Source organism: Plasmodium malariae (genome assembly GCF_900090045.1).
Source record: "Plasmodium malariae genome assembly, chromosome: 9".
NCBI classification, from domain to species: Eukaryota; Apicomplexa; class Aconoidasida; order Haemosporida; family Plasmodiidae; genus Plasmodium; species Plasmodium malariae.
This window is the reverse complement of record NC_041783.1, coordinates 1,623,457-1,636,866: the sequence shown is the minus strand read 5'-3', so window position 1 is coordinate 1,636,866 and position 13,410 is coordinate 1,623,457. Positions and strand designations below refer to the sequence as shown.

At 27.6% G+C, this 13,410-nt stretch overlaps 3 protein-coding genes across 3 annotated transcripts; 1 reads left to right on the top strand and 2 right to left on the bottom strand.

Moving 5' to 3' along the window:
* Positions 1-408: 408 nt before the first annotated feature.
* On the bottom strand, positions 409-2,586 carry PmUG01_09044100 (conserved Plasmodium protein, unknown function; the record flags this gene model as incomplete). Its single annotated transcript, XM_029005145.1, has 1 exon — positions 409-2,586. One exon carries the CDS (start codon positions 2,584-2,586, stop codon positions 409-411), a length of 2,178 nt encoding a protein of 725 aa, XP_028861763.1.
* A 1,958-nt stretch (positions 2,587-4,544) lies between these two features.
* PmUG01_09044000 (coatomer subunit delta, putative) lies at positions 4,545-6,020 on the bottom strand (the record flags this gene model as incomplete). The annotated part of the gene is made up of 1 exon (XM_029005143.1): positions 4,545-6,020. One exon carries the CDS (start codon positions 6,018-6,020, stop codon positions 4,545-4,547), a length of 1,476 nt encoding a protein of 491 aa, XP_028861762.1.
* Positions 6,021-8,257: 2,237 nt separating this feature from the next.
* RPA2 (DNA-directed RNA polymerase I subunit RPA2, putative) lies at positions 8,258-13,410 on the top strand (the record flags this gene model as incomplete). Its single annotated transcript, XM_029005142.1, has 3 exons — positions 8,258-9,809; positions 10,122-12,584; positions 12,701-13,410. 3 exons carry the CDS (start codon positions 8,258-8,260, stop codon positions 13,408-13,410), a joined length of 4,725 nt encoding a protein of 1,574 aa, XP_028861761.1.

The following is a 13,410-nucleotide window of genomic DNA, read 5'->3' as shown; positions in this document are numbered from 1 at the left end:
TTACTATCTTAATTTTGTAGCATATAATGCCTAAAAAATTATTTGGTATTAATTTAATTTTTCGAGGGTTTCCAGCTTTTAACCTTTTTTATTATCTGCCTTCTCTGCATTTTTTTTTTTTTTTTTTTTACGCATCCTTTTATTATTAAAAGTTTATGATTATTACTACTATACTATTGCTCAATGTTTATTGATCATTTATTGTTTATGGTTCAATATTTAAAAAATTTTTTTTTTCTTGTTTTTTTCTTATACGAACAAAGCATACACTCAATACCACTTAAATATAAGGAATTAGAAAAAAAAAAAAAAAAAAAAAAAAGGGAAGCATAAAAAGAAGTTTAAGCTGATGGAGAAACATAAAGAAAGAGTTTATGCTTAAGGTGCTAATTTTACATTTTTTATTTTCTATTTTTTAATTTTTTTCAGTTTATTTTTGCCTTTTTTTTCTGCGCTTCTAATGTACACAAATATATAATGCAGATGAAATGCATTATATTTAATTATTGATGACTTATCGGAAGAGATAAAAAACATTTTTATTTTGTGTATATTTTGAATATTACATTTGTTTATATTTAAATTAAATGATGTTTCGTCTTTGCACTTGAAATTTAAAACGACTAATTGGTAGTATCCGTTTAAATTTAAATTAACTTTATCCAGACAATTTTCCCTTCCTTCATCCATTTTTTTTATTAACTCGTTACATTTTATTTTGTATTTTAGAAATTCTTTGTCCGTAACTACCTCAACAGAATAGTTGATATTGCTGTGTGATGTTGATTCGAAAATATTTTTAAGCAAGTTAAAGTCTATGATATCCTTAAAATATTCTTGTTTAAAATTTTCATTTTGTATTCCCTCCTTCGTGCCTTCATTTACATCTTTTGCATTTTCCTTTGCATTGAGTTTTCCCCCACTTTGCGTCCCAATTTTGCCCTCACCTTGCGCGTTATCAGCGAACACACTTTTCCCATCCTCTTTAGTGGCATACTCATCTCCCTCAATACTCCTTTTTCGTTTTTCTAAAATGTATAAGGCATTCTGATTACTTATAAGCAAATCGTCATCAGATACTCCATTTATTACATTTCTTTTAATTACTTCTATTTTTTTAATGATACTATCTTTATACAATTCAAGAAAAATCGTTTTGTATATCTCCTGTTCGTTGGTGTTTGATGAAAAATGGTTGTTATAAAAATACCCTTTAAAAAATAAATTATCATAAGATATATATTTGAAAATGTCGAATATATTTACCTTTTCATTTTCATTTAAAAATTTTTTTATCCTTTTTATTTTGTTATCTTTTTTAATTTGCAATTTAAAATTTTTAAAAATATTTTTTTCGATTTTGTCTATTAAATTGATAGAGCTGCTTTTTCCGTTCATCTCTTCTCGAATCTTTTTTCTTAACTCATTTTTCTCTTTAATCATTTTTTCTATTTTCTCATAGGTCCTGAATAATAGTTTATCCTTGATATTATCCTTCTCTTTCGGCTTCAATGTTTTATGAGCGCTATTTTTATTTTTACCGTTTTGTAATTTTTGCTTCCCATTTTTTCCTTCCCCTACCACATCAACAGCATTAACAACAGCATTATCGACAGTCGTATCAACGTCAACATCTATATCCACCGTTAATCCGCCTTCCTTTTTTACGAGCTCCTCGGACCATTTTGTGTCTACCACTCTTGTTATTCCTTTTTCATTTTTCGTCCCATTTACGAATAAGAAATCGAACAAGCTATAAGTAGCAAAAATGTTTTCTTTTTTTTCCTTTTTTTTTTCCATTCTGTCCTTTTCTTCCTTTACAGAAGCAATATAAAACATATAGCCATAACCGTTCATTAAATTATTGACAAAATAACCAATATATAAGAAAGGGTAAAAATAATAGAATGAAAATCCGTTAAACATATTGTTATCAAACTCCCCTATGTATATGTTAACCTCTTTTAAAGGTACATATAACAAATTTTTAAAATTGTCCATGTCTATTTTTTTTTTTTGATGTTTTTCATGCACTCGGTTTTCTTTTAGCATCATATCGTATATATTCATGTAGAAAAATAAATTATGTATATTTCTGTACTTAACCCATATCCCTTTCCTGTATTCATTTTTTTCAAAATTACCAACGAAAATTTCGTTCTGTTTGATATATTTTCCGGGTCCCTCCAAAATTATCCTTCTTCCTTTTTCATCTTCATTTTTGTGGTCATCCCTGTAATTATTGCGCTTATTATCACTATAAATATTGCATTCATTATTATCTTCATTTTTGTGGACAACTATATCGTCCTTTTCTTCGTCTCTTTTTTCGTTTTTTTCCTTATTATCATTTTTCCCCCTCTTCTCCTTTTTGTTTTCTTCTTTCTTTTTATTCAGTCTATATACTTTTGTTTCCTCCCATTGCTCTTTTGTAATTTCACCCCCTATGTCGTTTTTCTTTTTACCTAATTCATCTTTAGTGTTATCTACAATTATTTCATCTGCCGTATCATCAGACACAACGTATTCACCGACATACAAAACACAGTCTTTATATAAAAATCCCTTATGTACCTTTTGACACATTAAATTTGGCTCTATCAAACTCAGGAGCAATATTAATCTAGGCAAACATTTCTGCTTTTGTTACGACTTGTTATTTAGCGATCGTATAATATAGCTGTTTTTTGCATTTGCTTTTTTTTACTTTTATTTTTTTTTTGCTTTTACATTATTTTACTTTTGCTTTATTTTATTTTTGCTTTATTTTACTTTTGCTTTATTTTACTTTTGCTTTATTTTACTTTTGCTTTATTTTATTTTTGCTTTATTTTATTTTTGCTTTATTTTATTTTACTTTTCTTCTTTTTTTTTTTTTTTATCCTTCCCTCTTATCTAAGTAGCATCAATGTGAAGACAAATAGCCCCTTTTTACACTTTATTCTTATAAAAATTATTTAAGATATATAAATTATTTCAATTATTTCATTTTTCATTTTACAGACAATCTTTTGAAATATGATCGGAAGAATAAAAAAAAAAAAAAAAAAAAAAAACATCATATATTCATAAATACGCAAATATATTTAATGGACCTACACAAATGGCCATTTTTAATGGGGTAAAATGCCGCATATATCCTATTCGCTTAACTGTCATATAGTAATGCTACGGATTTTCTTTTTTTTTTTTTTTTTTTTTTATATGTCTAAAGAACAGAAATATAACTTTTATATTAAGCCTGAAACGAGAGGAGCTCCAATATATGCACATATACACATGTGTTCCTTAACATGTCTACCAAAATTTTGTAATTACCTTTAAGAACTAAGTAACTGTGTCCTTGTTATAATTAATCATGTATTGATTCAAAAAAACTGACTTTTTCAGCGCGTAAAATGGTTCTCATACTGTACTGGATCTTGGAAAAATGTATATATAATATGTCGTTCTTTTTTTTTTTTTTTTTAGTATATTGGTCGAGAAAGTAGTCTTTTCTTATTTTTTCTTTTCCTTTTTCTTTAAAAATTTGCTATGCTTAAATTTCATATGTTAACAAGCAAACTTATAATAAATTCGATGTTTTTAACACAATTCAGTATTGTCTAAATATATATATATTATTATATAGATAATGCGGCATATTCTTCTGATGCAGTTTTCATCACACGAAGTTACATTAACGCATACATAAATTTGTAAACTACGAAAAAAAATAGAAAATGATGTATGTGAGGAAAAGAAAAAAAAAGCTTCTTCACAGTGGAATAATTAACGTGTACAGTATATACAAAAGTGGAAATAACGTGGCATAACATAAATTAAATTGTTCTTCAACTTCCGTTCAAAAAATAGATATGCACGTGTTTACGCGCAAGATTATATATATATATATATATATATATATATATACACGCAGTGCACAAAGCACAATTTTGCGTTACGTCCCATATCCATGCTACCATTTCAAAATGCTACTACACTTTTAACTTATAGATTTTATTAATTCTATATGCGCGTGCCATTTGCCTTTTTTTTTTTTTTTCTACATTTTTAAGTTCATATTAGAAAAATGCATTAATGGGAAATATACATGGTTCCCCATGCGCACTTGAAAAAAAGAGACCCAAAAAATAAAATAAAAATAAAAGGATAAAGATAAAGAAAAAGAAAAAATGAGAGAGAGTTACAGCGACAGCAGACGAGATACCTTATAAAAACAAAGCCCTCCAGCCCCCATATCCCAATTTAACTACCAAAATTGAAAAAAAAATTATTTTCCAGTTAAAAATCGATTGCTAATGTTAACTCCTTTTCTTTACGTTCAAACGAGTACTCATTTGGTTGTTTTGACATGTTAATATTTTGTTATTTTATTTTATCCTTTTTTTTTTTTTCGGTAGATTAAAACTATACTTCATATACGACAGAACAAAATGGCGATTTCACACATCTGATTTTGAAAATATTATCTAAAATGAAGCACTGTCGTGAAATAATACAATCCTCGTTTTTTTTTTTTTTTCTTTCATGATAATACTCGTCTACTTATTAATAGTAAAAAGATATGTGATATTCTTCTTAACTTCATATTCTACATCTTCTTTTGTATCTTCATCATAAACTTTTAAAACATTCAATTTATGGGATAACATATTCGATTTGGCTTCCACAGAAAAGGGGAAAACACTTTCTGGTTTGGACTGAATAGATATTTCTATTTGACAGTTTTGATTATTTTTTAATGTACCAACTTTCCAAGATAATAAAAGACCATCATGTTCAATAACTCCTTTATCTTTACTAATAATTTGCGGTTTGTTCGATGATGGACACATTAAATTGACATTCAGGTCATATATAACTTCATCAATATTTTTCATTTTGTTTTCAATTTCTAAATTTAGTAATGTACTTTCACTGTCTTCACATGGCCAACAACTTATGTTAAGAGGAATATAAGAATCGTTTAAATAATTTATTTTCCATTTTAATAACGGGTATATAGTATTAGTTCTAAAATTTTTTCCTTTATCCTTTAACTCTAATACGTTAGAATTATATTTATTTTTGTCTAATATAGGATGTATTTTTGCTTTATCTAAATACTCATTTTCTAATTCTACTATTACCTTAGAATATTTATGATTATTTATTTGCAAATTGAAAATACCTTGAATATCTAAATCACATAAAGTTCCTTCAGAACTTAAGGTACATATAATATTTTCTGTTATTATTATATTAATTGATTTATCAAAAAGAGAATTAACATTTATTGTAGGTTTAGTTTCTATTTTATTATTCTCTACTACATCTAATATTCTTATATGATTATCTCTCTTGTTAGCTAACTGCATACCTTTATGCGTACCGAAACTTTCATCCATAATATCTGGCTCTTCATTTTTATATATAAAATTGTCTATAATACTAGTATTATATTCTAGTGCACTAATAATATCATTTGAAATAAAACTATTAGTACTACCTTTATTTTGTTTTTGTCTATTTTTTTCTAATTTCGAAGCAATAAATTTCCTTCTTTCTTTTTCTTCTTTTTCTTTATTCTCTCTTATTATCGTTTGTAATTTTTCTTCATGTGATTCCATTTCAATATATGTTTTTATTTGATTCGTATTTACAATTTCTCTTACTCCATTTTTAATTAATTCATCAATATAAAAAATTATCGTAAAACATTTTTTTAAAATTGTACTCTCATTTATATTTCCTTGACATATATCTTGTATAATCTGACTTAACACTTTTATTATTTCTAAATCTTCTATAATATTCGAGTTTATATTTGTTATTAAAAAAATATATATGCTATCCAACGGTTGGTACACATATCGTACCTTATCAGTTTCTATATACGTGTGATCACTTCTTTCTCTTTCGATTAAATTATAAAAGGGAATAGTCAACGAGTCCAAATCACACTTACTAATATTCTGAAACTGCCGAGAAACCAAAATTTTGCTTTTTGTGCTTATAGCTGCACTTAACACAGTCATCTTTTGGAAAATAATACTATATACGCGTTCGAATAAATTTTAGTATGCATTCAAATCTAATAAAAGTTCGTGTAAATAAATCTAAACATGACCAAAACTGAATATCAACCATCAACGATTTGTGAAAGAATTTTAGTTTGTGTGTGAATGCGGGTATGCGCATATCATGAATAAATACTTAAATAAATATGAACAGGTCATAAAAAATACGAAATGGTCATAAAAAATACGAAATGGTCATAAAAAATACGAAATGGTCATAAAAAATACGAAATGGTCATAAAAAATACGAAATGGTCATAAAAATACGAAATGGTCATAAAAAATACGAAATCATAAAAATATAAGGTCATAAAAAATACGAAATGGTCATAAAAAATACGAAATGGTCATAAAAAATACGAAAAGGTCATAAATAAATATGAACAGGTCATAAATAAATATGAACAGGCCATAAATAAATATGAACAGACCATAAATAAATATGAACAGGTCATAAAAAAATATGAACATGTCATAAAATATACGAACAGGTTATAAAATATACGAAGCGGCAACAAAAAATACGAACATCAAATGCATACATGTTAATAAATAAATGTAAAAATGTGAATCCACATGAACAAAATGAAATATATTATAACCCAAGATAAAAATTCATGTTAAATAGCAAAATGTACATAAATGTACATATATATATATATAATTATATTTTATATGTACGGGAAAAAAAATGTAATTTAATAAAAAAAATTAACCAAACCAGAAATACTAAAATAAAATGGAGAATAGAAATATATTTAAAAATCATATATTCATATCTATTTGCTCAAATATATGTGTACTTGCCATTTGAGAGAAAAAAAAAATATCAAAATTAAAAAAAGCCACGTATTAGCATATAAATATATATATATGTATATAATATATGTATATTTATATGTATATATGTTTATGTATACGTAAATGCGTACACTTATTATCAGTAGGTACACGTATTGCACAAAATATAAAAATACTTTTGATTAATTACTGTACGCATCATGCGCATTTATAAATATATATATTACGTATGCATGTAATATGTATGGAGAACAAAAATATTAAAAATCACAAGTTTTCAAAAAAAAAAAAAAAAAATCGGAAAACCACGGTAAAATAAAATGGAATAAATAAATAAATGTTGTTATCCTAAAATGAATAGGAAATAATTTTTACTTTCGTGCCTCTTCGAATTCAATAATACATTTAAAATATTTCTCAAATTGAGATTAAAAAAAAAAAAAAAAAAAAAAAGGAAAAAAGATATACTTTTTTTTTGTTTTTAACGCTTTTAATTAAATTGATTTTTAACATATTCTATTTATCAACCTCTTTATTATAAATATTTTATTCATTTAAAAGCAATTTTGTCGATTTGAAATTTCGTGGTCCTACATCTTTTGTTTGTTCACTGAACGAATATAGTATTAAGTTGGAGCTAATTATTGCATTTTTGTATATATTACTTGCACGTTTGAATACGTTTATATGTACGTATGCATACACTATATGTATATATGAATATGTTACATACTTTCTTCCCATTAGCAACAATTTCATCATATTTTTTCTGCTCCAAAATTTCCCCTTCTTATATAACGTTGCTTTATATTACAACTGTGCTTGTAGCTGATTTGAAAAAAGATATTCCATGAGGACATCCTTATACATAAATATTGTTTTATTCATATAAATTATTTTTACATCCACCATATTTAGAAATTTTTTATGGCAAGTGCAGCAGCGTTTTTGTTGTAATGTATTTCGCCCCTGTGAAGACGCTATAAGGGAGCTATTACTCAAAAACTGCATTTTGAAAAGAGATAAGATACTGTATTATATATTATATGTATGTGTATATATTATATGTATGTATATATATTATATGTATGTATATATATTATATGTATGTATATATATTATATGTATGTGTATATATTATATGTATGTGTATATATTATATGTATGTGTATGTATTATATGTATGTGTATGTATATATGTAAATATATGCTTGTATGTATATAATATGCACTCAAGTATATATATATGCCGGCACGCTTGATACTTTCTTGCGACGCGCCGTGCATTCGTAGTTCTATAAACACAAAAAAGAAGAAACGGGAGCGTGGGAGCCCCACGACAAAGGGAACTCATATTAAAACATTTAAAAGATAGAGGTGTATACTAACTAAAGATGATACAAAATACATTTACCTTTAGGAGTCAAAATGGGGATAAAAAAATAAGCAGTCATATTGGGAATAAAAGTAACAACGGTAGCAATAAATTAATGAGTATAAGTGAAAATAAGGAAGAGAAAGATAGTTTAAAAAAATTTAATTTAAAAATTACAGAGGAAGAAATAAAGTTACATGTAAAAATTATAGAGTCTTTATATCCACATATGAAATTAAAAGTTCATAAAATAATTAATGGAAGTTACAACATTTTTACAAAATTTTTACTTCAATCTCATATTGATGATTTTAATTCTTTTATAAATGTTTATGTAAAAAATATGCCAGATACATTACCAGTATTGGAGTTTTCACCTCAGGTCAATATGTATACAAAAATGGATATTAATAAAAAAGCATATGATACAGTAAAATTTTACATAAGTGAAATAAAAGTAAAAAATCCAGTAATAAAAAGTGAAAGTGGGGAATCAAGAAATGATTATCCCTATTTATGTAAATTATCTAATAGAACATATGAAGGAGAAATTTTAATAAAAATTAATAAACAATATAAAGATGAAATAGTGAGTTATACAGCTAGTGTTGGTAATATGCCTATAATGGTTTTATCGAATATATGCAATTTAAATAATTTAAGTAAAAAAGAATTAGTGAAAAAAGGAGAAGATGAAAATTTATTAGGAGGGGTTTTTATTATATCAGGGCGTTTGAAAATTATTCGATTCGTAATTAATGGAAAGTATAATACTATACTTCTTGGTACTGACAGAATTGTTCATATTAATTGTTTATTAAGTGATAACTCGAATATGACAAATTTTTTAACATACTCGAGATATAATTCTGTTGTTTTTTGTTTTAGATATCAAAATACGCCATCCTCAATCCCATTTCATATATTACTAATACTTTTAAGTCCTATAAAAAAAAAATGCTATATATTTAATAAACTCAAAATAGGCGTTCAGAATGAAAATGCAAAGAGATACATAGAGGAATATGTAAATTCTATATTTTTAAAAAATGATATTAATGAAAAAGAAATATTTGATAAGTACAATGTTAGTTTTCTTGGGAAAACTTGTTATATGAAAAGAGGATTATTTAAGATCAATTCAGTTACGTTTGAAAAAAAAGGCAAAAATATTTTAAAGTATTGTATATTACCCCATATACTAAATAACTCAGAAAAATTTGAAACGGTTTGTGTTATGTTTAAAACATTAGTTTTAAGTAAATTCAAATTAATATCACCAATTAACAGGGATTCATTAGAGAGCCAAGGAGTTACGACATGCAGTAATTTACTGTCAAATATAATGAAAGAACAAATAATAGTTTGTCTTTGTCGTTTTTATCATCATTATAGTAGATCATTTTATAAACATTTAGAAAAAAGATACGAAACTTTTAAAGGAATTGTAAAAAATATATATTATAGATACACTGAAATGGTAAAAAATGAAATTAGTGAAGGCCATTTAAATCAGATTCCACTGGGAAATAATTATTCCGATAGGGGGGAAGCGTTCCTGACCCAGCAAGGTAATTTGCACATACGTTTGAGTGCCTACGCGCGAGTGGAAGTACCTCCGTTTGCTAATTTACGTGCACGTAAGAGCGTTGGTTTGCATTTCAATGTATGATTATGTGCGGTTAGGCTGTTAGCGGTTTGTCTGTTACCTGGTTATATGTCTCTATTGTTATATGCTTCTATTATTATGTGCTTCCATTGTTATGTGCTTCCATTGCTATGTGCTTCCATTGTTATGTGCTTCTATCTCTTTACGTCTCATATGTTATATAAGTGAGCACCTGTACATGACAAATATTTCTCTCTTTTTCCCTTCCCTACAGAAAGTGTGGAAAACTTCGGCCAGAGAAACGATTCGTTGAAAAAACTGAAATTGATATTTATCAGCGAGAAAGAGAAATTATTTACAGGTGTTAATAACTATTTAAAAGAATTGTTTAATGATAATGCAATGTTTTTAGATTGTGTAAGGCATTTAACAGATATAGGTAAGTGTATATTATATTTTTTTAAGACTGGAAATATTATATCCGATAAAATACCGTATCAACAAACTAGTGGATGGGTTGTTTTAGCAGATGAAATTAATAATTTAAGGTTAATAACAAATTTTAGATCCATACATAGAGGCACGTTTTTTCAAGATGTGAAAGTTTTAAGTCCAAGAAGATTATTAGGTGAGTCATGGGGATTTATATGTCCTGTTCATACACCTGATGGTACTCCTTGTGGTTTATTGAATCATTTAACTCAATATTGTTATGTTCATAATTTGGCATCTAACGAACCACATAAATTTTATATAAAATTGTATTTAAAAAAAATAGGTATTGATGTAAATTTAGATGATACAAGTGGAATACAAACTATATATGAAGAACAAACTATTCCTATTATTGTTGATTCAGTTCCTATTACTTATATTAGACAAGATGATTTTAAGAGAACTATATATAAATTAAAATATGCCAAAAATCATAATTTATATAATATGAAATCCTATTTCGAAATAAATGCATATTTAAATGAATCAACATTGATGAATGCTATAAATATTAATACACATACAGGAAGACTTATTAGACCATTATATAATTTGAAAATTAAATGCATTGAATTTATATCTCCTTCATATCAACCTTATGTATCCATTGCCATTAATTATGAAGACATCAAAAGAAATAATTTATCAAGAAAGCTGCTAAAAAGAAAAGAGAAATTAGTTAACTCCAGAAAATGTGGTTATAAGAAGTTAACCCTAAAACAGCAATATCTGTTTTATAATAATAAAAAGAGAATTTCTGCATCTAATAGAAAGACGTTAGAAGAAGGCAATGAACAACGGGTGCGCCAATTGGACAGCTCAAGGGTAAATAAGGAGTTATTAGCCGTTTTGGACGATAAAGCGCGTGATAGGAGTAGCAGCACTAGAAGCGGTAGTAGCAGTACTCATAGCAGTAGCCGTGGTGGTAGTTGTAGCCATGGTAGTGGGAGGGGCGCCTTTTACGTTAGCAGCTCGGATTACGAAACAACAAGCAACGATTCGGATGTTAGTTCAGAACGAAACGGAGATAATATATCATCAACAACGTATATAGATAGTGATGAAAATATGAATATAGATATATATGAACAAATTCCACAAAAGTTTGAATATATGGAATTAAAAGAGACATCTTTTTTGTCTTTCTTAGCATCATTAACTCCTTTTTCTGATCACAATCAGAGTCCTCGTAATATATATCAATGTCAAATGTTGAAACAGACTATGGGAATACAAAGCTTAAACATGTTGTATACAGTTACAAATAAAATATATCGAATGATAACTCCTCAACTACCTTTAGTAGTTACGAGGGACTATGAGTTATATGGAGTAGATAACTACCCAAGTGGAACAAATGCAGTAGTAGCTATTTTATCCTACACAGGGTATGATATGGAGGACGCTCTAATAATAAATAAGGGAAGTGCAGAGAGGGGTATTTTTAGGACCCATATATACAAAACAGAATTAATAGATTTGCAAAAGGAGGGGGAAGCAGCACAGTTGCAGTTGGGTAATAACATCAGATACTTAAGCAGCAATACCAACGGTAACAACCCAAGCAGTAATAGTGTCGAAGCTAAGAATAATAATATTAATAATAATAATAGCGCTAAGGCTGTCAATACTAACTACACCTACGAACAGAAGGGGAAAATGTTAAACAAGGACGGTTTACCCTTTGTTGCACAGAAAATTTCAGAAGGAGATGCATTCTATTCTTACATTAATAGAAAAAATGAAATAACGACATATGAAATGTTTAAGAGTTCCGGTGAGTATTTTGTGGACTTTGTAAGTAACTCAAATTATAAGTCTGGTCAGGTTGCTGTTGTACGATTACGAACAACAAGACCACCTTTAGTAGGAGATAAATTTGCTTCAAGGCATGGTCAAAAAGGAGTCGTCTCTAGATTATTTCCACATGAAGATATGCCTTTTTCAGAGAGCGGAATTGTACCAGATGTTATTTTTAATCCACATGGTATCCCATCACGTATGACTGTTGGTATGCTTATAGAAAGTATTTGTGGAAAAGCCGCTTCCATTTATGGAAAAAGAATTGATGCTACTCCGTTTAGGAAGTACCCACAACAAAGAAGTTTTAATAATGAGTGGATCGATAATTGCGGTGTTAAGGGATTTCTGGAAAAAAAAAAAAAAGAGGAAGAAAAAGAGGTAAAAGGCGTCGTAGAAAAATCGGAAGAAAAAAATTGGCTAGCTGGGGCACATGATGAAAGTTCTGCGGAAAATTTATCTGACCAAAATATCTGGGATGAAAAAAAAAAAAAAAAAAAAAAAAAAAAAAGGAAGAAAGGGGAGAACTAGGGGGGGAAGAGAAAAACAGTTCACAAGATGAAACGGAGGATATTAGTGCAGAAAATAATTATGAACAGAAAAAAAATAAAATAAATAATAACAGCAACAGCAACAGTAGTAGGCGTGATGGTAGAAGTAGTGGTAACAACTCGCGGGTGGCATATGACGAAAAAATAGATTACTTTGCAAAGCTGCTATTGAACAAGGGGTATGACTACTATGGAACAGAACTACTGTATAGTGGTATTTATGGAATACCACTGCAAGCGCACATCTTTTTTGGAGTAATATATTATCAAAGATTAAGGCATATGGCATTTGACAAAGCTCAAGTAAGGCGAACTGGACCCGTATGTCATTTAACACATCAACCTGTAAAAGGAAAAAAAAAACATGGAGGTATCAGATTAGGGGAAATGGAAAGAGATGGATTAATATCACATGGATGCAGTTTTTTAATTAATGAAAGATTTTTGTTGAATTCGGATGGACACGAATGTTTTGTTTGTCCAAAATGTGGATTAATCTTATCTCCTATTATGCAATTTAATTCTAATGGTCAGATATCCAAAGGTCGACATATTGGCGGAGATGCTAAATTGGCAATCTGCAAATCTTGTAAAGTTTCATGTAAAATTATTTATATTCCATACGTTTTGAGGTATTTATTAAATGAATTAATCTGTTTAAATGTTACTATAAGATTAAATTTAAAATCTGTGGAAAGTATGTTTAACATGAAATAA